The sequence below is a fragment of the Diceros bicornis genome, chromosome 5 (genome assembly GCF_020826845.1).
Source record: "Diceros bicornis minor isolate mBicDic1 chromosome 5, mDicBic1.mat.cur, whole genome shotgun sequence".
In the NCBI taxonomy this organism is placed as follows: domain Eukaryota; kingdom Metazoa; phylum Chordata; class Mammalia; order Perissodactyla; family Rhinocerotidae; genus Diceros; species Diceros bicornis.
Window position 1 is genome coordinate 96092367 of NC_080744.1, and position 24631 is coordinate 96116997.

The 24631-nt window shown below is 43.3% G+C and overlaps 1 protein-coding gene and 1 pseudogene across 1 annotated transcript in view; both read left to right on the forward strand.

Moving 5' to 3' along the window:
• LOC131406510 (endophilin-A3) overlaps window positions 1-24631 on the forward strand; it is a 536830-nt gene that overhangs the window by 210610 nt on the left and 301589 nt on the right. The window contains exon 10 of the mRNA XM_058542566.1: window positions 11512-11631. Coding sequence (XP_058398549.1) covers window positions 11512-11631 — 120 coding nt within the window. The remainder of the gene's footprint in view (window positions 1-11511; window positions 11632-24631) is intronic.
• On the forward strand, window positions 22305-22403 carry LOC131406712 (U6 spliceosomal RNA; annotated as a pseudogene).

The window sequence follows — 24631 nt, forward strand, 5'->3', positions numbered from 1 at the left end:
ATATACCTTGTCAAAACACACCAGTTCCCTCTCTCGTGAGCCACACCCCTCTTCCCTCTCTGTGGTGGCAGTGGGGGGAAGAAACAGGTTCATGTCCTCCATATTGACTCTTTTATTCTGAAGTCATTCTGTGTTTTTCCTTTAACATTGAGCTTTGGACGGCTGTATCTGAGGGCCCTTTGAGTCAGTGAGGGGGTTACTATGCAGTTCTCTCCTGGGCCTGCTTTTGGTTTAAGAAATGCAGTGACTCTCATTACAAAGGACACCAGAGTTGTACTTTTTGACTGCTGGGTATTTTTCTGCTCTGGAGACTTTTTCTAAACTCATACCAACAGTATGACTTTGGTAATATAAAAAATACAGTAAAGAAGCAAAGTTACTGCCCCTTCATCTTTTTCCCTGGTTTTCCTCCTGCCATAGGGAATTTTGGAGCTCATCTGGCCCGGTATCCCAGTTTAACAATGTGGTGCGTAAGACCTGGAGACGCGAAAGGACGTGCTGAGAACAAACGGTTTCTTGCAGAGGTGGGCTGGACCCCCAGGCTCCCAACTGCAAATCTGGCTCCCTTTCTAAACTTGAGCATCCATCACCAATTATAACAGGTGTCCAGTGTCTCCAAGTTTGTCTGGTTTATGAATGTGATTTTCCATGTATCCGGTACCGTTAGTAAAACTAATCCTATGTTTATTCAGGACTTAAAACTAAGTGACATTTTCATGTCAAACAAATATGGAATGGTATGATGGTGTTTTAAGCATTCAAAAGAAGATTACTTATCATTCTGTATATTATTATGAAATTAAAATTATACCTTAAAACTTTATCCACTTAAATCCATAAACCTGTATTATGCCCAACACACTGCTTGGATCAAAGACTATAGTTTACATTCCTCTTTGTTTTTTTTTTTTTAAACAAAAGGTAGTATGTTTGTAATAATTTCTTCTGCTGATTTATGGTTCCAGTATGGCTTTGTTACTGTTGAATTGCAGAGGTTGATGTTAACATCTTAATTTTATAAAAGCATCACTTTTTGTTTTCAACAAGTCCTTAACGTTTTATGCTAACCCCCCATTTTTTTTCATAGTTTATGGAAATTAGAGTGATGCCATTTTATACACATGGAGCAAAGATGCCCTGACTCTAAATCACTATCTTCCTATCGTCTTGCTTTTTTAAGAATTCTGAAAGGCATAAGCATCTAAACAGCAATCTGGCAGCTCTGCTGATGTGTTCGCACTGAAGACTTCCTGTCCCGCTAAGCTTAGAAAAACAAACTAGTTTATGATGAATATAAATGTTTTTCGGAGTATGTGCACATTTCTGTCTTTTTCTTCTCTTGGAAGGCTGCATTTTGAAAGCCTGCATGATTTCAGCCACACAGACGAGCTGTTTCCTGAAAGAAATAAAGCTGTGGGGGTGAGAAAGACCTTGAATAAACATGAATATATCCCCGACATGTTTCTGGACTGTGTCAGGTTGGGTGGTGTCTCATTGCCAAATTGGGAAGAGCTGGTAATGCTTTTTTTTTTTTTTTTGCTACTGAGTTAATATAAATTCATGCACAAGGGATATACGCAGATTTCCCTACCAGTCTCTGAAGTTGGCAACAAAGACACCGTGCCCGCATAATTAATCAGCTTGTCAAGAAATGGTGTTCTTTGCGTACTTACTCCATGCTTGTGTTGTTAGGGCCTGGGCAGGGTCAGGCTGTGGCTCCCTGGGAGCCCGAGCCGTTGGAATGAGCAGGGTGGAGCGCTCGGGCCCCGCCTGGCTGGAGTTGGCGGGCTGCGGAGGCAGAGAGGCACTTGGGGCCAAGGAGCAAAAGGTCACACCGCTGCTGTAGGAGGAAGCAGATGACTGCAGAGCCTTGCAGGTCCCAGCCAGGTTCCTAGAGAGTGTAGACATTTTGAAACCTCCAAGGAAAATGGCAGGTTCCAACGAGTCAGTTTAGAAAACCAGAATAAAAGAAGTGATTCCCTGAGGACCCCTGACCTACCTTGGCCTATCCCGTCTCCTTTTTCTGTATGACATAGTATGCAATTACTTATCTATTATGTTCGTTTTCTGCTTCCCCTAATTAGACTGTAAGCTCCTTGGGAAAAGTGATTCCTGTCTGTTTTATCGACTGCTGATTTCTCCGTGTTGAAAACAGCCTTGGTGCATAGTGTAGGTCCTTAATAAACATATGTTGACTGAGTGACTTGAATAGACTCTATGAACCCCAAGAAGTACTTGGACACACCGTGCCTTTGAGATGCCCCCTCTACTACTTTGGTAAAATAAAATACTTATTTGTACTGCCAGAGAGATAATCATGAGTGTTAGTGGTAGAGGCTGTGGGAAAATACATATTTCACTTTAGGATCAGAGTGCAGATTCCAGTGCCCACACTGGGTCCTGAGAGAGTGTCCTCCTTAAACACTGAATTCCTGTCAGGGAATGGAAGTGACGCCGGGGGAGAATTAAAAAGATCTACCAGGAAACCCCTCACTTCTCCACGGCACTTTTTCCAGGGAGTTCTCCCAGTCAGGTCCTCTCACCAACAATGGTTGCTCACGTTCTTCAGATAAATGGTCCTTCCTTTCTCTGCCGACTGTTTTGGCGAGAACAGTGCTACTCCTCCAGTGAGACTAGACAGGAGGAGGGGAGTGGATGGAGAAGAAAAGAGTGGGGTAGGGAGTTTACAATTTATTAAGATTTGAGACAACCATCCGTCTAGTTTTTTTGTTTGCCAATAAGGCCCTGTTTGTGGATTACAATTTTCAATGTTTTTCTCCCGAGGTGTTTTAAGGTAGAGTTATTTCCATGTGATGTTTTGCTAATTGAGGCTGTTTCCAATGGGTTGGCTTACTTCAAGTTCTTGAAAAATGGACTCTTAAATAAAATTTTTGGGGGTGGGCTCCAGAGAGAGGATCTGTATTGTGTATATTGGCAGGGGAAGCTTTCTTTCCTCTCCCTGTTCAGAGTAATAGTCAAGTCTTTAAATAACCCCTTGTGAAATGCCAGCGTGTGATTCAGCCAGAGTGTTCTGGTCTTTCTGTGTGGAGAGAGTGTCCAGATACCACTCATGCAGGGCTCTGGGGGGTGGAGGGGGAAACCTGTGTTGGATTTTCTAGGAAAGAAAATTAATTGTTGAATGTCTTCTGCGCACAAAGCCTGGTGCTGAGCGCTAAAGAAGGTTCCAAGATGCAGAGAAGTATTGTGACTCCATTTTCAGGTTTTTTCCTTTCAGGGAACAGAAAGGTGAACCTTGTTCCAGCAGGATCTTTGCGCTGATTACTCTTGGCCCTGCTTGCCAGTGCTGATTAAAGATGTGTGCATCAGTGTGTGTGAATGTGTGTGTGTGAGTATACGTGTGTATGTGTGTGCGTGTGTAAGGAGGGGGAAGGGGATGGAAAGAGAGAGAAAGAGAGAAAATGTGAGAGAAAATATGTGTTTAATGGCAGATGCAGGAGGAGTACGATGAATGACATTTATTAGATCCAAATTCCAGTTCACTACAGAGAGTCTTAATGTGATATATTTAAATTCGAGAAAAGACCTTCTCTGTGTGACAGCTCGTTCTGAATATGTGCACCCACAAGACGCATTCCACCTTGCAGCTCTAGGAAGGATCAAGAAGGGTCTACTGCTCATATTTCTTTTGAAAGTGTGCCTCAAAGTGAAGCAGAAGTCTGAAACTACATGGTAGTTTGGCTGCAGTGTACTCAGACGTTTCTTCAAATGTTAAGTCTTTCAACCCAACAATATCAAGAGAATGTATTAATTAGTTGATGGTAAATAGAGAAGACGAATCTTAAATCCCTAGAATTCATTTTTAAAAACTCAGAAAAAATGTAAAAACTCATTTTCTTTCAGCCCACTCTTCTAACGCTGCCAATGTAAATGTATTTTATATTTAATCAAGAAGTTTTGGGGCACATAAAACTTTGAAAAGTCTTGGAATGATGACATCCTACGTGAAAAATGAAAACGATCCAGAAGGTTTCTTTTTTAACTTTCGTTTCAGGTTCAGAAAACAAAATGCACATCATGCTTTTTGGAACAAAAATGTACTTTGCATGCTGAATTTAAATAATAATGGTTAACTTGATTTTCCCTTGTGGGCTTTGGAAGGTACAAACTGTCAAGTGTTATGTGCCGTCCAGGCCAGGAGGAACAACCCCTAGAGACCCTCCAGAGAATGTATTCCTTACAGACTGTCCCCAGAGCCTGCTCCACCTGGGAGACACACTCCCACACTCACTGAATATTATCACTTAAAGGGACTTGCGACCTGTAGGAGTGGTCCCAGCCTCCCATCCAGATGCTGAACTCTTCCCTGAAGATCTTGGTTGTCATTAATAGAGACTGAATTCTTATGCATCAGTATTCCTGACAGTGACCTTAAAAGTCCTCTGGTAAGCCCTGAGCTTAGGGGGAAGAGTCCTGTAATAGTTGCTCGGGGCGTTGCCTTCTTAGCGTTTAGCTTTTGTCCCAACCTATTAAGATCTGTCAGAACCTCAGTCCTTCCATCTAGCATCTTACTTCCATTTGTTGTCTGCGTCACTGCAGGTTTGAGGTCTCTGACAAGGTGTTTCTCATCCCTAGTGGCCAACATGGGGACTCCTGAAATGAGGAGAGTGGAGTTGGGTAGATTCACCGTCGGCCTGGAGCCAGCTTTTCTTGGCCTGGAAAAGGGCCCAGGTCTCAGCCCTGCTCCCACTCAGTGTTTGCCGCAGTGACAAGGATGCTGATAGAGAACATGGTGCTAGAATTTGGGCTGACCTGAAGCATGGAGAGAACAATACATATAGAGGGTGATGGAGTCAGGATCTAGAAAGAGTCTTGACAGGCTTGGAATGATGAGCGAAATCTAAAGCCAGCCTGAGTGGTGGGGAATGGTGCGATCTGGCTCCTGGTCCAGAGTGCAGAGACGGGCCTTAACAGCCACCTGTGGGGAAGAGGCTTAGCGGCCTTCATTGACTGCAAGGCTTTAGTGGTGTGGTGTTTGGCTGTGTTCATGCTCTGGAGAGAGATGAATGTCCCACCTGTAGTGCTCAGACCAAGCCAGAAGTGTTTAAACTGGCCTTTTGAATTTCAATGGAAATCACATTGTATTTGTTTTAACTGGTGACTGGCCGACTTTTGAGGCACACTGGGTCCCATTCTCTACTATAGGAGTACCTACTTCTCCCCTACTTCTCTCTCCTTCCATTATGTCTGCCAAACCTTCTGCCTAGTCTTGATGGGTATTCTCTGTCCTTTACAGGATGTAGATCAAGGCCTAGGACACTGAAATCTTGTCCTTGAATCACTATATTTACTTCCTTGAATCCCATATTTACTTCCTTCTGCCAACGTCAAAGCCTTCAGATGGAGAGGGAGGTGGAGACATAGCTGTATCCCCAAGTCTCAGATTCACAGTCCTTGGAGGGGCCATCTGGTTTCCTCCTGACCCTGTCCCTGGTGACTTGGCAGCTGTGGACAGTGGCTGGTGGGATGAGGCATTTTGGCAGCTTCTCCCCTAGGCCTGGATCTGTGCCCTGGGACGACTGCACACTTCCTGGTCCGACCGTCCTCCTCGTGCCTTCCCTTCAGCTCTTGCTGCTTCAGGGCCGTAACCTCTTCGGTCACCCCTCCTGTGGGGAGCTGCCTCCTGCCGAGTCCCCCGACACTTAGGAAGTCCGCTCCCATCTGGGTGAGAATCTCAGATGCGTGTTCTTTGCTACCCATTATCAGCATGATGCTTTCTAAAGCCACGTGTGAACCCAACCGTTTCTCCCAAAGGAAGGCCCAGTCTTTCCTAGACTGTTTTCCCCTGAGGGAGGTAGGAAAATGGAACGGAGGTGAACTTCCACTCAGCAGGTGGGCGTTAGTGTGTCTCTGGTAAAATTACCTGACCTCCTGTGTCTTGGTTTCTTCATGTGTGAGATGAGGCTAATGACACCCACCTCCCAGGGTAGTTGTGAGGACAAAAATGAGGCAGTTTCCACAGATCCTAGCTCACAGTACATGCTCGGTAAACTTGAGTTTCCTTCTTTCTCTGCTTTCCCTTCAAAGGGCCTCTGTTGAGTCTGTTGTGTCTGACTATTGGAGATACTACAGGAGAAATTCCTGCTCCAGGAGAGGGTTTGGGATTACACTGTCTCTGAAGTTCCTTCCGTTCTACAGTTCTGGGATTCAGATGTTTACTTTGTTCAGACTCTAGAATTCAACTTAGTATGTGTGTGTTTGTGGGGAGAGGGAGGCTGGGGGAGGATGTAGGAGAGGATGACGGGGGAAAGGTGCTGTTGCCCAGGGTACCCCATACCTCAACTGGGGAGCAGTGGACCACCTCAGACTAGTTTGGTGTCTATCACCTTGGATTCTGACAGACCCCTGTTGCCTTGGGAGTGAGTGAGCTCCCTATCACGAAAAGTATTCAAGTAGAGGCTGCAGGCCATCTGGCAAGATTGCTGAGGTAGATAGGCTGGATTAGATGACCGAGGAGGTCCCTTCCAGTGCTGGGCTTTCATAATCATGGGATGCCACAGTAGAGCTCTTCAAACTTCAGAGAACCATGGTGGTGCATGGTGACCTGGGTGCATGCTCGCTACTGTGGAGGGAAAGGACTTGGATTGCACCTGGCTTTAGAATCAACTTCCGAATGACTAAAAATTTACTTGGAAGTAAGGATTTTAATAAAGAGAGATGAGTGTAAAATCTTCATTGTATCAGTAACGAGGAGTGTGATGTGGGCATGGAGAGAATCTGGTCTAGCCCAGGGACTTGTAATGCTGAATTCCCACAGAAGAGTCAGGCTTGCCGCGGAAAGCAGGCCCTTCACTGCATGGCTCAGGTGGTGCGATCCAGCAATCTGTCATTCCCACCACCCACACACCAGGCACTGGAGTAGGCGCCTACTCTGGGGAATGCAGACATGATGGAGACACTGTCCTCAGCCTTATGGAACTGTCTCCAAACTGCAGCACCAAAATGGGCCGTGGAGGAGAGGCAGAAGCCTGAGATAGGAATAAAATGTAGGGCAAACATTCAACATTTTACCCAATCTGAATTTAAGCAGAGAAAAAAGGCTCACTGGGGCTTAGAGATTTTTGTAGTTGTTTTTAATTGTATAGAAACACAGTGGACAAATACCCTGATTACAGAGAAGTGTTGCAGTGTTACCAAAGGAGACTTTAGCAGATTTTACATACACCAGGCTGAGGACAGTCCCTCCTGGCCACTGAAGGCAGCTGTTTGGGAGGAAATGCAGGCAGTGTCCTCTTTCTGCAGAAGGGCAGTTGCAGAGGGGCCCAGGAAAGAGAGCCAGCTTGGAGGTAAGAAAGCTGAATGGGCTGGGGGATAGAGACAGATGGATGATCTTGGGACCAGGCATCCCTAGGACCCAGTAGAAGAGTGTCCAAGGAGTAAGCAGGGGGCAGATGAGGCCACAAGTTAGGGATCTGCCAGGGAGCATGGCCTGATGTAGACTCACATGGCCCAGGGGCCCTCTTCTTGACAAAAGTCAGAGCCTCCGCCTGGCATTTGGATCCCATTCCTCTTCCTTCTCAAGGGCTTACTCCTGCAGTTATCTCTTCTGTCTCCAGCGTTGTCTCTCGCACTCTAGATGATTCCCATAACCAGACAAACATGCTCTGGTATCTCCTTTCTTTAAAAATTCTACCCGCAGTTCCACATTCCCCTTTAGCTACTGCCCATTCTGAGTCCCCCTTCACGGTCTCTACTTCCTCTTCTTCCATTCACTCCTCAAACCATTACCATTGTCCCTGGCACTTAACTATAACTACTCTTGTCAAGGTCAGCAATGACCTTCTTGTTGCCAGGTCCAATGGACACTTCTCAGGGCTCATCTTACTCAGTCTTGTAGCAGTATTCAAGACAGTGGACCCCTCTGATGCTGAATCCTTCCGTGACCCAATATTTGTCTTTCTTTCTTTATTTTACTCTAATTGACTGTCATCTTTAGTCTCCTTGGCTTGCTCCTCCTCTTTTACTTATTTTCCAATATTGGCATTATTCAGGACTCCAGTAAAGCCCTGTCTGCCATTCTCTTTCTCTAGGGAGGGTCCTTTCAGGTACCATGTTTGTAAATGGATGTATTTATACATAAAAGTAAACGATGGCTTCCAAATCTCTATCTTCAGCCTTAGGTCTTCCTTCTGAGCTCCAGACTTGCTTTCCACATGGATGTCTCGTAGACATCTCAAACTTCACTGTCAATTCTCTGCCCCTCCCCAACAAATATATTCCTGCCTCGGGGCTATGCATTCATTGCATTCCTTTATGGCCTGTTGCTCAAGCCAAAAACCCAGAAGTCACCCTTGATTCTCCCTTTTTCTCACCTATCAGCAAGTCTTGTCAGTTCTGCTTCTAGTCCATTCATCTCTCCCTTTCTCCACTGCCATCATCCCAGTCCAAGGGATCATCCTGTCTCGCCTGGATTAGTGCAGCAGCCTTCTAACTGGCCATTATGATTCCATTTTTGCCCTCTCCTAACCCAACCTCCACAAAGGAGTCAGTGTTATTGAAATACTCTTCTGTGGTTCTCCAACCCCTTGCTGTGGCCCACAATGCTTTGAATGTCCTGACTCTTGCTATCTTTCTTATCCCCATTTCCTGCCAGGCTCTTTCGTGTCCACACTGGATCCAGCTGCACTGACCTCTCTTCGTTCCGCAAACCCACAGACCTCCTTTCCACCTTTCGGCTTTTGTACTCGCTCTTCTTTTGGCTGGGAATGCTCATCCTTGGCTCTTTGCATGACTGGCTCCTTCTTACCTCCTTAGGTATTTGCTTAAATCTTACCTTCTCAGGGATGTCTTTGCTGACCATCTTATCTAAAATGAAACAACCCTCCCCAACTTTATGCTCATATAACCCTATTTATTTCCTTTATAGCACTTAGAACTTTAATTTTCTTATTTACAAATTTGTTTACTTATTTTGTTATGTATCTCTTCCTACTGGAATGTAATCTCCAGGAATACAGGGACCTTATCTTTCTTGTTCTTCATTGTATCCGTAGAGCTTAGAATGATTTCAGATGTATAGTAGGTGCTCAAGAAATGTGTAGAATCTATGGCCAACTAAATGTAAGCATCGTATTGGGAGGCACTGTATCTTCAGGGAGGTGTTTTAGGGTGGTGATCCTGCGCTGTTCCCAGCCTCCACTCTTTGGTAAATAGATCTATGTCTTCGCACACGGCCACTCACGGGTTCCAGCCCTGGCTCCTGCTCTGTGGTGCTTGGCAAGTCTCTTAACTCTCAGAGCCTTAGTTTACTCGTTTGTAAAATGAGGAGTTTGATCTGGGTGACTTCTGTGGTCTCTTTAGGCATTTAAAATTGTGATTCTATGGACTCTGAAGCCAACAGAGGCAAGTGACAACGACAACAGCTAACTCTTAATGACTATTTGCTAGGCATTTTGGTAATCAGTTTACATGAATTATCTTATGATAAAATCCATCATTTTCTTGCAGTTTTATTAGATTTGCCCTTGAGGTTTACCTAGATGTGTTTTTCTTTGGTGAGAATAATGGAACTTTTACACCTACTCAAACTTTCTAGGAAACATACACAGAAAAAAATTTTACCATCAAATTCACCTCTTATTTTCACATGGAAGTTTTTACTCTTTTAAATCCTGGTGAATACAATTTAAAGATTGGAACAACAGGTCACAAAGCAGAAGGTAATCAGCTATAGTTATAATGAACCCATAAGTATCTGCTATTTTTTTTCCACACTAATGAATACTGAGGAGTGACAAGCATTGAAACTGGGAAGATTTTTTGCTTTTTCTGGTATTTCCATTGAGATCTATGGAATGGTGTTAAAACATGTGAGAGTCTTGTTGTCTCTGTGGGGTCTGTGGCATTAGCTCCCCTTGCTTTTTCTTCCCAGGTCACTTAGAAACAATCTCAGCAGTCGTCAGAGAGCTGGCCGGCCAGATCTGACAGACACAGTCTGCGCCCTTGACCGGCCTGATCAGACTTCCCTGCCAGGCTCTTGACACCCTAGCTCTGCTACAGACCAAGGGTGACCCTGCTAACTTCTGGAGCAGAGCCTCCCCCACAGGAAGGTGGCATAACAGAGAAACCTCCACAGAACACCGTGGTGGTCTGAACTCTGAGGTGACAGGCCCGTGTCAAGGGTGGCTTCACTCTTAACAGATAGAACTTTTACAAGCGATTTTCCTATTTTCCCCATTTTCAGATAAGAGTAACCTGGCCTCAAGGAAGCCATGCTGAAGGAGGGCAAAGGAGATCTGGGGCTGTGTGGCTGGGAAGATTCCAGTCACTCGTGTGAAGGAAATTTAATAAGGAAATCTTGGAATTTTTTGAACACTCTAGTGCTAACCAAAACGTGGAGTTGTCTTTTCTGTGCCTTGACAAAGCTATCATGTATTGAGTTCTCTTGTTAAAGTGCATTATTTAAATGGATGTTTTTACTTTAACCAAAGTCCCTGCTGCAGTCTGTGAACGTGACCATGGAGGGAGCAGAGGTATGAGAGGGATACATTTATTCCCCTCTCCTGTTTGCGGAGAGCGATTTCCTCAGAGTAACACCTGTGCCTCTCACTCTGTTTATTGTGTGCTCCTTCCCAATCACGGGGAGCGAGGTACCCTGTTGGGGGCATAGTCATTGATCCATCTTTTCTGATCAGGTGGGGCTGAGCGCTGGGGGTTCCATCTCTTTTATCTCTTCCCTCCTTGACCCAGTCAAGGCAGTGATCCTGGTAAATGCTCTGAATGCTCCAGTTTCCCTTGGCTGGGCTCCCCAGGCTGGGGGTGGTGGCAAGTGATGGCAGCAAGTCCATTGGGCCATTATGTCCAAGCCAGATTCTCCAGTAGATGGTGTCCTTCTTCCTGACACTCCTTGACCTCAACAATTAGGTCTCACGTCTAATGATTCAGATGCCAGGGTATGAGCTTTCCTTGAACCAAATGGAGTCTTTCTGTAAAATCCATGTTCATTTAACCTTGGGTTTTTATATAAACATAGAAAATATTATGAGAAAAAAGTCTCAAAGGAAATACACCAAAACAATTAAAAGTAGTTGTTACAGTGTGAAGGGATTACGGGCGATTTTTATTTTCTTTTGTGCTCATCTTTATCTTCTAGAAAATTTTCTATAATGAACATGCTTTTCTGTTGTGGTATGGAAAAAATAAGTTTGTTTCTCACTTTTTCACCAGGCAAACAAACAAAAACAGAAAGAAAGAAAAAGAAGGAAAGAGAACCCTAGAAACAATGGATTTGCAACAAAACTTAAGGAAGTTAACTACACTGTGGCTGAATCGCTGGCAGGTTGTGGGGAGGAGGAGGCTGGTATCAGAATAAATACTGCGTGTGCTGGTTTGAGGTGGACCAGTGAGATACCCTGGCCTGACAGTTCCTCAGGAGAGGGCACTGCCCTTTTCTTGGTGCAGCCTTTAGTGGGTGGATTCTGTTGGACTCACCCTTTGCAGAGACGGCCTGTCAGGGGGTTCTTACTATTGTAACCAAGCCATCTTGCTTTTCAGATCACAGCAGAGAAGTCTCCTGGAGCCTATTTCCTTCCTGAGTTTGCACTCTCCCCTCAGGGAAGTTTTCTGGAAGATACAACAGGGGAGCAGTTTCTCACCTATCGCTATGACGACCAGGTAAGAACCTCTTTGAAGAGCCTACCTTTGGCTTTGCCATTTGCCAATGGGCAGGAAACAGTTACTCAAAAATAATTCCAAAATAATTATATTTTCCCTTGGGCACAACTTGTATAATAGACCCTCGACACCCTGGAAGGATCCCAAGACCCCCGGGTTGCCCACGCTTGCATACAATTTCATACACAATGTGTGGTTCTTGCTCTGGTTGGGACATTGACTTGAGAGTCACTTTTTCTTATTTTCACCAGAAATATATGATGGATTTGTTCATTTTAGCTGTCACCAAATTTGTTATTCAATTCTGAAATTATCCAAAAGTACTCTTTTCTTGTTAAGCATTCCTTTCTTTGCCTTCTTAGCTTTTACTTCACCAGCACCAAAATTGTTTTTTTTCCAAGCACCTTTTCCAGAAAGGAACAAAGTAGGTACACCTCTGTGTGTATGTGCACACTTATGTGCACTTGCGTGTATGTGTATGTGTTTGAATTACTTCATTAAGGCTATCTAGAGAACAAGGCTGTGCTGGGCTGAGATGCGGAAACCGGGCCCTCTGGACTGTGATTCCCTTCCGTTCTCAATTCACATTGATGCCTTAACAGCGTTAAGCGTTATGTACGTCTTTGAAAATCACTCACAACTCATTTGAAACAGAGAATGTCAACTTTGCCAAATGCAGAGGTTTCTGGCTGAAGGGCCTGAATTCATGGGACAGTGGAGCAAACTGGGATGGGATTTCAGATGAGGGACTTTGATGGATCTGGAGGACCTTGGCACCTACAGCACCGAGTGCGGATGGGGAATGGGGCAAGAATATCTTCTCACGGCACGTGATGGGTAGAGGAAGATGGCCCAGTGACCGAGGTCCGCTCTGGTGTCCTCCTCATCAGTGAAGTTAAGGCCAGCAAGTTCTGGCAGGATTTAGGCGGGCTAGGTATGGGTGAAAGATATTACTCAGAAGGAGCAGCTCTGGGAAAGTCAGTCTGCCATCATGGGTGTATGTAAGATGTGACAACAGGGAGTGGGACCCAGCTCTAGGGCTGGCTGAAGCTAGGCAGAGTGCTGGAGATTAGTCTGGGAGGAGGATTAACGTTTTAGGCAGGATAACAGGCAGATGAGGGATGGAGAATGGAGCATAAAGGGCAGGTGGAGACATCTGTTGCCCTGTACTCTGTATCCTAGCTCAGGGGGAGGTGCCGTTAATTTTGATCATCCAGGCTGCTGCTAAGGGACCTGCGCTTGGTGCATTTAGCTCTGGAGCTGAGGTTGGGATGAGGGTCAGGCTGTGAACCAGCGGACCCAGCTGTGGGCAAGAGCTACCCAGGTAGTTAGGGGCAGGGGTGGGATGAGGCCAATTAAAAAAAAAAAAATTTCAACATTCTATCACTTTTTCAGGTTAGTTGAAAAAGTGGGTGGGGTGGGAGATAATTCTGTCTTCACATTATGGAGCCCAGTTAATACTTTGGACGGGCATCTGGACCTGGTTGCCAATAGGGCCTAAACCATCGTTGAGTCGCTTTCTACCCTTCTCCCCAGTGGATTTTTAGAGGGCCTCTAATTTATGGCTCCTTTTAATCGACAAATCAATGATGTAACAGATTTTCATATGAAGACTTCAGAGAAACTAATTGAGAAAACAGTGAAGGGTAAAAGAGTGTGTCTGGAGATCATGAGGAATGTAGTTTTTAATTAGAGAGTAGTTAATGCCTTTTCCAGGTTCTACAGATACATTCTATTTAATGTAATAACAATATAAAAGCTAGAAAAAGAGGAAAATAAGCCCCTTTAGTCTTTTCAAAAGGCCTAAAGCAGATCTTTATGTGGCATTCTGTGGACATTTTGTCCTGGGACGCAGTGTTCCAGAAAGCCCCAGTGAGCAGCCTATGAAAACATTCTGTTGCCCCCACAGTGCGTTTCCTTTAAGGGAAAGGCATAAGGTCGAGTGATAACAAGCCAATAACAGCACCCACCCTGTGCTGCTAAAGGCAAAGAAAACAGGCCTTTGTACCCAACTAGGTGTATCTCCTGAATGAGTCTCCAGAATGGAATCAGCTGGAGACTGTTGACCCGTCACGCCAAGGCCTGATTCTCTTTCCTCGTGATGCTGAGCGTGCAGACTGCATTGTAATATCAGGGAGCTTCTCAGGCGTGGGGGAAAGATAGAATGAACCAAATATCACCCAGCTTGACAAATCCCCTTGTCCTGCAGCGTACAATAAGATGTTTCGACCAATTGAGAACATAGGCTCTGGAGTCACACTGCTTTGAGTTCGAATCTCAGTTCTGACACTTTACTTGCTGTGTGACTTTGGACACATTACTTCACTTCTCTGTGCCTCGGTTTCCTCATCTGTAAAATGGATATATGAGATATGGATGGTGTCTACCCCGTGGAGATGTTTTAAGGATTAAAGGAGATTATTCATATCAGTCTCGCTGCACATGGCCTCATGCTTATATAAATGCTTACATAAGCATTTACTTTAGCTATTGTTATTACTAAAAATGTCATTGGCAGAGACTCAGTTCAGAGAATCTCAGATATCCTTATGCTAAAGGAAAGGAAGATGCATATTCTCCATTTATATCAGGGTACCTCGCACAATATTTTAAATTAATTTTTTGAGGTATAACATGCATATGGTAAAGTACACACGTATCTGAAGTGCAGAGCTTGTTGAATTTTTAAATATCTTTATACCTGTGTAACCACCACACAGATCAAGAAATTGAACATTTTCAACACCCTAGCAAGCTCCTTGTGCCCCTCCACCAGTCAATATCCTCCACCCAAGAAGTAATACCACTCTGACTTCTATCACTGTTATACTTTAGTTTTGTTTTTTATTTTTAATTTTACATAAATGGAATCATACAGCACCCAGTCGTTTGTGTCTGGAGTGTTTCATACATCATTATGTCTGAGAGATTCAACCAAGTTGTTGGATCCAACATAATTTTGGGTTTAATGTCTGTCACTTGTACTCTCCAGAACAAATTGTCTCAATATTGGGACAAATTGCATATTGGGACATATTGTGTGGTATGCAGCATTCATTGCTCCTGCACAGAAATCGTCCCTAAAAGGTTTTCAGGGCAGTCCCTCCAAAGATTCCATACCTGGGGAGTGGTGCAGGCAGCTTTCTGGGGCAGCCTTGTTACACCCCAGCAGCTGCTGGCTTTCTGTGGCCAGAAGTAGGTGCAGGTCTGTGTGAGTTGCCACCTAGGGCAGTTCTGTGCTATCCCGTGCACAAGTACCTACCTGTGGAGTTTGCAGACATAGGCCAGATGTGTTGTCCTGCTGTCACAGAGGCCTGAAGCCAGTGTGACAAAGTGCTTATGCTCTCGAGGCTGCAGTCAGTTGCTGAAGTTGTGGGGTCAGGACTGGGTTCAGTAGGATTTTCCCACCTGTAAAATACTCATTTGATAAAATTGGAAGCCAGCAGATGGTGTGTAGATATTTGCTCTTTTCCACAACCCTTGTAGGACTTTTTAAAGTATTTTATCCTGGCATATTTTCATGAAGACCTTTAGGTCACTCTTCAAATGTCTGCTGGATTAGGTGTCTGGAAAACTAATAACCCAGAGGCCAGTGAAGCACAGCTGTGATGCAGGCTGCATTCAATGAGTCGCGTAAAAGACATGCTATGGATTCTACAGGGAGCTGAAGCCGCTTCCAGTGAAGAGAGTAGTTCTGAAGCCAGTGGGGTTACCGTGCGGTTGGCGCCAACAGGACTAGTGAGGCAACGTTTGTCTGGTTTCTGCCACTAATTAGCTTCTAATTTAACAAAGTTATTCAACATCTTTAGACCTCCAATTCTTCATTTTTGTTTTGAAAAACAAAGTGACTGGATTTCATGATCTGAACTTCTGCCCCTCGAGTGTTAATTGGATCATTCTGATTATCAAGGCAGTCTTGCCAGCAATGCAGTAAACTGTTACTTAGAGAATCAGAAAATTTTACAGCTGGTGGAGACTTGGGCTCAAATGCGTCATTTTACAAGTCAAGCAGACAGAGACTCTGTGCAAATGACTTACTCAAGGATGCCCAGATGGTTATTTGAAAAACCTAAGACAGTTACACTCCACACCTCAGGCTCTCCCACTCTGTCTAGCTGCTTCTTTCAGAAGCATTGCTTAGAAAATTGTCTCCCTTCCTAAAAAATCCTGATTCCACTGTTGTAGTCAATAGAGCTTTGGTGACCTTAGTAGACCAAAGGGCATGATTTAATATTAATAGGTTGCTTCATCAGCTCGTTCTTAACGCCTTCAGGAATTTGTAATTAGCTATGCTGATAGCATTTATAAGCATAATTATTATCACAACAGGAATGACAGTTTTTTCAAAGTCTGGGTGAAGGATGGCAGCGGAAATGAAGATGGCTGACTTTGCAGCGAGTGAGCACACCCTTGGAAGGAACGCTCTCTGACGTGTGGTTGCATCAGTTGTAGAGGTAGTTAAAATGTGTTAGTTTGGGACGACTTCCTAAGGAGCTTGTGGCTGAAAGACTTGTGAGCCAGCCAGCCGCTGGGGTAGATTTTTGTGTTATTCCTCATGGTGGTTTGGAGTTTTGTCCCACAGAGAACCTGTTCATAGGCAAACAGCTGACTGTCAGTCGGTTCTAGGAAGCAGTCTTGAATTCTGCAGTTTGTTTTCCCACTGCTGATGAAGGCAGTACTGAGAGCTGCTCGGTCACTCTCTGCCTCGGTCTCTTTCTGAGTCTTTCCATCCTTACCTTCAACTCACTGAAGCTTTGAACTTGGCGCCTCATAAGTTATTATGGAGACTGATTTAAAAGTCTGTTCCAGGCTTAGTGTTTCTCAGTTGGAAGTCATTTCTTTTTTTAAAAAGTTAGGGAAACTCTTTGTTTTGTACAATATTCTTTTATTTTTGTGTTTTATTTTTTAGCATTTGTCAGGTGCAGGGAAATATGGAAGTTATGTCTTCCCAGACTTTGTGGATTTGCTGTAAAATACTTCCTCCTCACTGGCAGCCACGGTGGGATGAAGGAAGCTAAGCACACTTAGAAATTAGTGCCACCGTACATTTTTCTATGGTCCATGGATTGTCTTGGTCTATGTACATGGTGGTGTAATGTCTACCTTGCTACCTTAGGCTACGAGGCGCCAAAAGACAGAGAAAAATGTTAATAATGTGGATTCCAGGCATGCGGGACAAGGCTGGGTGTTGGGCCAGTGGTGGGTTCTGACGCCCCTAAAATTAACCCGGGGTGAATTCTAATGTAAGCTTGCAGCCATTTAGAAGAGAACCACCTTGATTTCATGTTTGCAGGCCCTTTTATAGCTGTTATACCCACCATTCCTTCTCCCCTGTAACCTTCTCTTTGCCCTGTAGATTCCAGGTAAGGAGCCCCCGACAAATTGGACATTTGTTTTGCCTCTTTCTGACCATATTTAAGTGGATTCAAGAATTTTTTCAAATTAAAAATGCTGTTACCTATACTCTGATCTACCACTGTTTTCAGGGACTACTTGATTTGCAAATTCTTACTGTCTCCTGCTGCTTTTCCTACTAATGTTAACTCTTAAAATTCTGACTTCTAATGTCTTCTCCCCCCACACCCTCCTTGCCTTCGACAGGCATCCTTTTTAAGAATTTCAGTTACTTGCCTGAAGTCAAATCCAGATTCTAGTGTGACTCATTCTATATTTGTAAAATTCTGTGTTTGTAAAATCCTAAGGCATTAGGACATCATCGATGGAGTCGGAGTTGACTCTTCTTCTTGCCTTGTTGCCTATTTGTGTGGTTTCTCGTTTCAGAATGCCTCTCCAAGTTGTATTTTCTTTAGTGTTCCCATTGCCGGGGAGGCAGAGGGCTGGATGTGTGGCCCTGACAGACGCCTGGAATTGTAGCATGTCAGAGTTGGAAGGAAACTTAGGGATTCTGTTTTTTCAGGTGAGGAATCTGAGCCCCAGAGAGGAACAGTGTCTTACCCAAGATCACACAGCCAGGCAGTCGCAAAGCCAAGTGCCGTTCTTTGCCCTTAAGCTCAGTTAAGACATTTTTACATCTAATCTGCGGGAAGGAAAAGTATGAGAGAAATATTTGAATGAATTTTTAATGCTAATAGTAACAGTAACATATTAATAATGAAGTCTTTGTGTAGTCTTATTTCTAAACTTCTTTTAAATGTCTTTTTTCTTATACTGTTATGACAAACCTAATTTTCCTCTTCCTTTTTTAACTATTGATTTATGCATTCTTTCTAAGGAGAAGAAATCTGTTTGCCGTGAGTACATCTTTCTCAAAGTAACTTCTTCCGAACTTTTTATGAATACCTTGGCTGGGAACTTCATTGTGGTTAAACTGTTGGCAGGCCTCAGAAATATTACTTGATGTTTCTAAGTTATTTATGTAATAGTTTTTAACTTGGGAAGTATATACCAACTTCTGAAATTTCTAGTGAAGGAAGATGGACATAGCCCCTGGATCTATAGGGTCTCGTCATCTTCTTCACTGATCAAAATGAGCTGCTCACATATTCTCTGCATAGGAGAGTTTCTGTGTTGTTTCTGGCCTGTGTGTGTAATGTTTTTAAGCAGCAAGCCATTTGAGTTTGAATAGTTCATTCCTTTGTTAGTGAGTAATCTTGGTCAAATGTAGTTATGCTCCTTAGATATTCCAAAGATTTAGTGATCTAATGAGAAAGTGGGCTCATAGACAGTCAGGAGAAGACAAGAACATGTTAACTGGAATAACTTGTCGTCTAGTCCTAGTTCAGGCACATAATGCATACGTGAACATTGCACATGCAGTAGGACGTGCTGTTCTGATCGACTTTGGCACACGTGCGCTCTGAATTTCATTATCATTGAGCTTTTTGCAAATCAGCTTTTTCTCAAGCATAAAAGAATTGGGTTTGTTAATGGAGATTCTATATCCAGGTTTTGAACTATGCAGACATTTTCCTCTTCTTAATGCTGTCTTCCTAGCCTCATGTTTGGGGTACTGCATGAATTTTTTTTTTGTCACTTTCACCAGTTGGGTTAAATGGTGGGTTGAGGGTAGTGAAGTTCAAGATAGTCCCAAACGCAGCTTCCTCTACAAGTCCCTCCCTGCAGTCAAGACTGCAGACAGACAGGGCCCATTCTGACTAGGCCCTTGCTGCCTATGCCCAGACATCCCTTCTCTCTGAGATTAGGCCAGTCTCTGCTCAGAGATGCTCAAAGTCTTTAAGCACTTTGCAACTAGGTCACTTGAGCAACTCTACCGTGTCATCCTTAATCCTTGGATGAAAGAAAGCAAGTGGCTCTCCTCTCAACCATCTCCTCTCTTCTCTGCTACTGAATATGTGTTTCTCTTAAATGAATGCCAGGGCTTGTATTTTGTTGTGATCTATCCTCTGTAGGCATAGCAAAGGGAGTGGGTCTGCTCTCTTAGGAAAATGCAGGGCTTGGGACAGGACACTGGACTTGCAGGCTTGCTATGAGGATGGGGTGTAATGGCAGGTGGAGGGCTGCATGGAAGCATCTTCTTTCTCTTGTCAAGGAGTCAAACAGAGATCAAGAGAGCTACAAAACAAAGGTGAGTTGATTTGCTGGCCAGGCAAGGGAGAGCCATGTCAGGCAAGAAAAGACTTCGCTAATTCTCTCCAAGCCAAAATTGGAAGGGCTAGCTGTAGAGGCAATGATGGAATTTATTCCCTATCATGAGGGATTTTTAAGCATTGTGTTTTGATTGGCTTATTTGGAGTTTGGAAATATTTCCTTTTGTTGGGCCATTCTGGCCTGCATCACTGAAGTGCAGGCATGGCTTGCAAAGAGGTTCCTGATGGGTTAAGGCAGTGTGAGGTTCCAGCCATTCCACGGACACTTTGGTCTGCTCATCCTTGGGGCTTTATTGCTCTGGACTGTATTTCCTTGGGTCTGGACTTTGGGTAGCTGAGGCATTCTCCAGGGCTCTTCCAGATGTTGGGAAAATGGCTTTGCCATGTGGATGCCTGGGGCCAGGTGGAGAAGTATCTTGAAAGTGTCTATTGTGTTATTCTCTATATTTACTTATCTTTTATAATACTCTTAATATGACTCTCATGAAAACTTTTGTAGGGTGGCCAACTGTCCCAGTTTTCTTGGGACTGAGATAGTCCAGGCAAGCTGGGACGGTTGGTCACCCAACTTTCCAGCCTGGATTTTACTGTCCACCCTTGGCTGGAGTTACCAAATGAGACCAGTAGCCCTGAGGTGGGGGTGCTGCTGGCTACTGTGCTTGTTCCAAGGGCAAGTGGGGGACAATGTGGATACTTGGACATTTTCTCAGCATTGTCTTCCAGTGAATTTCCAGATGTGGTTTTATTAATGAAGCCATGTGTCCTTTCACGTGGCTCTTCTCCAACTACAGCCTTTGCACATATTGTCCCAGTTGCTTGGAGCATCCCCCTTTGCTTCGTATACCCTCTTCCCCTCCCCTGCTATCTCTGTCAAACCCTTGTTCATCCTTCAGCTGTTACTTCCTCAGGGATGTCCCCTGATATCATCCTCACCTTCACTTTCCACCCAGGTGAGATTAGGTCTGCTTGCTTGCTTCCTTCTTTTAGCATCCTGGTTATTTTTTTCTTAGAGCATTTTCTGCCTCCTAAGCAGACTGTAACCTTCATGGGTGGCTAAGGGGAGGGAGTGAGGAAAGAGGAGAAGGTGGGTGTGGTGAGAGGGTACACTTGGTCAGTTTGAATTTCTAGTGTTAGTCTGGGTGACTTATTTATCCAAACAGCAAACCCTGTGGGGATGCTGCATCATAAACCATTTCAAGAGAACACAATCCAGGATCTGAGGTTTGGAGCACTTTCTGTTGAGCCTCATGTCCCCAGGGTTGGCAGTGATAGCCCAGGACAATGACTAATGGCCTTTAATATTGCCTCTTCCCAGAAACCGTTTCAGTTACGTTCATTATTCTGCACAGGCACAAATGCACACTTGTTTTGGACAGGTTTCCACTTCCAAAAGTTAATAATATGTGGCTGCTTACACGAATACATTGTAGTTATGTGGAAATTAATGTACGTAACATAACATATAACCTCTCTTCCCAGAGCTGGATTTAACTAAGGAAGTACTTTCTCCATCAAGTCTTCCCTCATCCCCTTTGAGGTTCTCACGTTAATTCCCTCTCCTCTGCTCCCAGCACAGTGGTTATTTCCTCCTCTGACTCTTCCATAGGCTCTCTGCCCCTCCCTTAGAGGCAGGGACTATGTCTTGTCATCACCATAGTCTCAGATCTTACTCTATGGCCTGGCACGTAGTAAATGTACAATGAACATTTCTTAGTTGAAGGTTATATCCCTTGTCAAGAAGCTTAAGTGGGTCTCATGTGTTTCCTCCTCTGCAGTAGCTCAACCCCTGACTGGCATTCAAGTCCCCACGTAGCTCGGCCCCAGTTACCTGTGTTCCCCTATCCCCCCATTTCTTTTGTGTGCCCTGTGGTCTGACCAGACTGGACTTCCTGCTCTCTCTGACCTTTGCTTGTGCCAGGCCCCTGGCATGCCAAGCTCTTTACAGAACGCCTGTGTTTCCTGCAATGCCCAGCTTATGTGGCAGCTCCTCCAGGTAGCTCTCAGGGAGCCCCTCGGTGTAAAGTGGTTTCTTCCTGCTCTTTGGAGAACAGTGGTTCATCCTTGTTTATGGCCCCAAGGCTTCAGCTGGGGTTGTCATTATTTACATGGATGTCTTATCTCTTTTGCTGGAATCAGAGCAATTAGAACAAGCCTGTGTGACTTCTCTGCATCTCCCATGGACACAGAGTGGTTAGAAGGTCTACTTCCAGAAGTGACAAGACTTGAAAAAGTTCTAATTATATCTTTATTTCTGAGTTTTCTTTAAGGAATAAAGTTAATTCTTCAAAACGGTTAATTATCATTTATCGTAACAGAGTCTATCCTGATTTCTTTCTTGTGTGTATGCATTTCCATTTTTTACTCTCTACCTGCAACTGTGAGGAAATACTGTTCTTTCTTCCAAACACTGTTAGTCCAAAGGCTTGGTTGGAGAATTAGATTGTTCTCTGTTTTTGGATACTGGTTGCTCTGCTTCCAATTCTCAACTCCTTCCATGTGGCAGACCACCAACAAGGACAGTCCTCCTACTACGTTTGCATGAATCCTTCTCTTAATCCTTCCCCTCTGGGATTTCATGCTGACAGGTTTTTAATTCTGCGAAGTTCAAAATAGTTGAGCAAATTTTCCTAACTAGGAAAAGGCAAGATTTTTGACTCAAAATTTTGCTTTTGTGTTAGGTTTATGCTACATTAAAATATATATGAATTATTAAACATATGCGTTAAATACAACTATGCTCTATTTAAAATCCTATTCCTGAACATGCTGTTTTCTTGAAAGATTATAATGCCACGAACTGAGGCGTTTTGTGTTTGACATCCGTGCTGGTGGCAGCAGTAGGTTTAAGGAGCAGCCATTCATTCAGGCACTCAGTCAGTCATTCCCTCAATAAATATTGATGGACTCTCTACAGTGTGCCAGGATTGTGCTGGGCATGCGATGTAGTGATGTGAAATAGTCTTGTATCCAAAGTAACTCCTGCCACTCCAATCTTGAAAAGTAGGAAAGAGGAGGCTTTTTCTTTTTAAAATGAGGCTACGGTTGTAGCTGCTCTTTATTAAGCAACCTCCATGTGCAGGACCTGAATCAGATATTACATGTGCATTACGATTACAGTGAATATACTAAAATTAACAATACAGAGAGGATTAGCATGGCCCCTGTACAAGGTGAGATGAAATTTGTGAAGAGTTGGAAAAAAAGGGCCATTATAAGGGGAGGGAGAATAGGTGTAGGGGAGAGAGATGGAAGCTAAGCTCCTTTGTATACATCTGTCTTATACATTTGACTGTGGAATCATGCAAATATTTTACGAAATTTTAAAACAGAATTAGATTTAAAAGTACAATCCCTAAAAAATTGAAAATAACAAAAACAAAAAATCTATGTTTTCACTTGGTGGCATTAACCACGCAGAGAAGAATCATTCTGAGTGACTTGAACACATATTAATTTGACTGTAGGTGGGTATACCCAAGAGCAGAGAACTAAAAATAAAATTATAAAACTTTCTACAGTAATAATATTGTTGATGGTGTTGGCAATGCTATTCTGAGACCGCTGTGCTGGTAATGTGGGAGAAAGCATACGAACAATGCACAAGGGATAATCTAATTTTTTATTTCTGGTATTCTTGAGAATCCAGATTCTTGGTATGTGAGAAAGGAGATAGACATGTGAGAGAGAATAAATTAAGGAAAAACCCTATAGTTCTAAAGTCAAACCGTAAGTATCTGTAAAAACTCCTGAGATGTTTTATCTTAAACAAACAACAAAAAAAAAATAGGGCATATTTTTTAGTTCCACTGTCTGAAAAGGCCTAAAAACAATAACCAAATGGCCAACTTACTAGCAATGAGCACTGCTAGAGCCCAAATTATGATCTCTAAATACCATTTCCCACTTAAAAGGAACCAGGACTCTATGGAAAAATGGCTTATTCCAGGTTTGGGGGTGGAAATATACAAAATTAGCCTGAAACATCATTTAATTAACAGCTAGCAAGGTCACTGTCAAGATTACTAGAGTCTCATCAAAAGGAATCAGGAGCCAACTTTCAGAGACTCTTATGAGCTTCAATGGGACAATTTGAGCATCAATAAGAATAAAAACAGCAAAGAATTTAAATATATCAACTGTGTTTAGATCCCTAGATTAATAATGAGACTAGGATGCATTAGTCAGTGTTGGTGGGTGCTAGGGAGTCAATGCATGACGTTGAAAACAAATAAGAGAAAAAAACCCTAAACGTTTATCCTGCCTTCTCTATGTGAATTGTACCACTGGGTGACCAAATAGTAGATGAGGAAATTTGGTCTTTGCAGAAATACTCCAGCTAATAAATAAGGAAGGCATGATAGAAGGAGAATACCATCATTTTGCAACCCCTGATGCTGATGGTTCTAGGCACTGGAGATCAACAGCTGCTAATATCACAAAAACAGAGAAAACCAAATGTTGTGTGTCTCTTGATGGAAGAGTACAATACCACCTATGAAGTATTCTAGTCCTCGTTGCTCGCCGACCCCTCCACCCCCCACCCCCAAATCAAGCCTCTAGATCCAACTACCCATTTACAAGGAATACAGGGTACAGAGAAACGTGTTAAACTAAGCTATGGGTCTGCAACCACCAAAATCCAGACAGTGAGAAACTTTACAGGACAAACAACCCAGTTTCTTCAACAAATAAAATGTAAAGGAAAACACAAAAGACTACATGGGGAACCAAAAAGATTAAATGAGACTTAAAAGATGTATCTACCAATTTCAATATGTGGACCTTATTTGGATCCTGATTTAAACAAAAACAAAAACCCAACTACAGTACTATTTATGACATTAACAATTGGAAAATTAATAGTTTATCAATTGTTAACTTTTAAGATGTGAAAACAGTATTGTGATTATGTTAAAAAAGAGTAAGTATCTTTTGTAGGTGCACATGAAAATATTTCCTGATGAAATGATGTGATGTTTTGCATTGGCTTCAAAATAATGGGGGAGGGGGGTAGTGGGTGGTTCAAGGTTGGCTTTGGGTTGCTGATTGTGGGGCTGGGGGAGGGACACGGGGTTCATTCTATTATTCTACCTTTATTATACCTATTATTAGTCTACCTTTATGTATACTTGAAATTTCCCATCATAAAAAGTAAAAAAGTAACAACTACAAAACAAAAACAAAACAAAACCCAGCATCCTGGTGAGGCAGACAGTGCCATTCTGTTATTAATATGGAAGGTGCAGCTTGGAAGAGTTAATGACCTCACCAAATGTAGGTCTTTCTCAAGGGAAAACGTGCTCACTTTTAACTCTGCTGGATTGCATACCTAAAATTAAATAACGCAATTTAAAACATCAAATTCACAAGAAAAAAATTATTTAGGAGAAAAACATTTTACAATTACATGTTTCTTCTATAGATATTTCTAA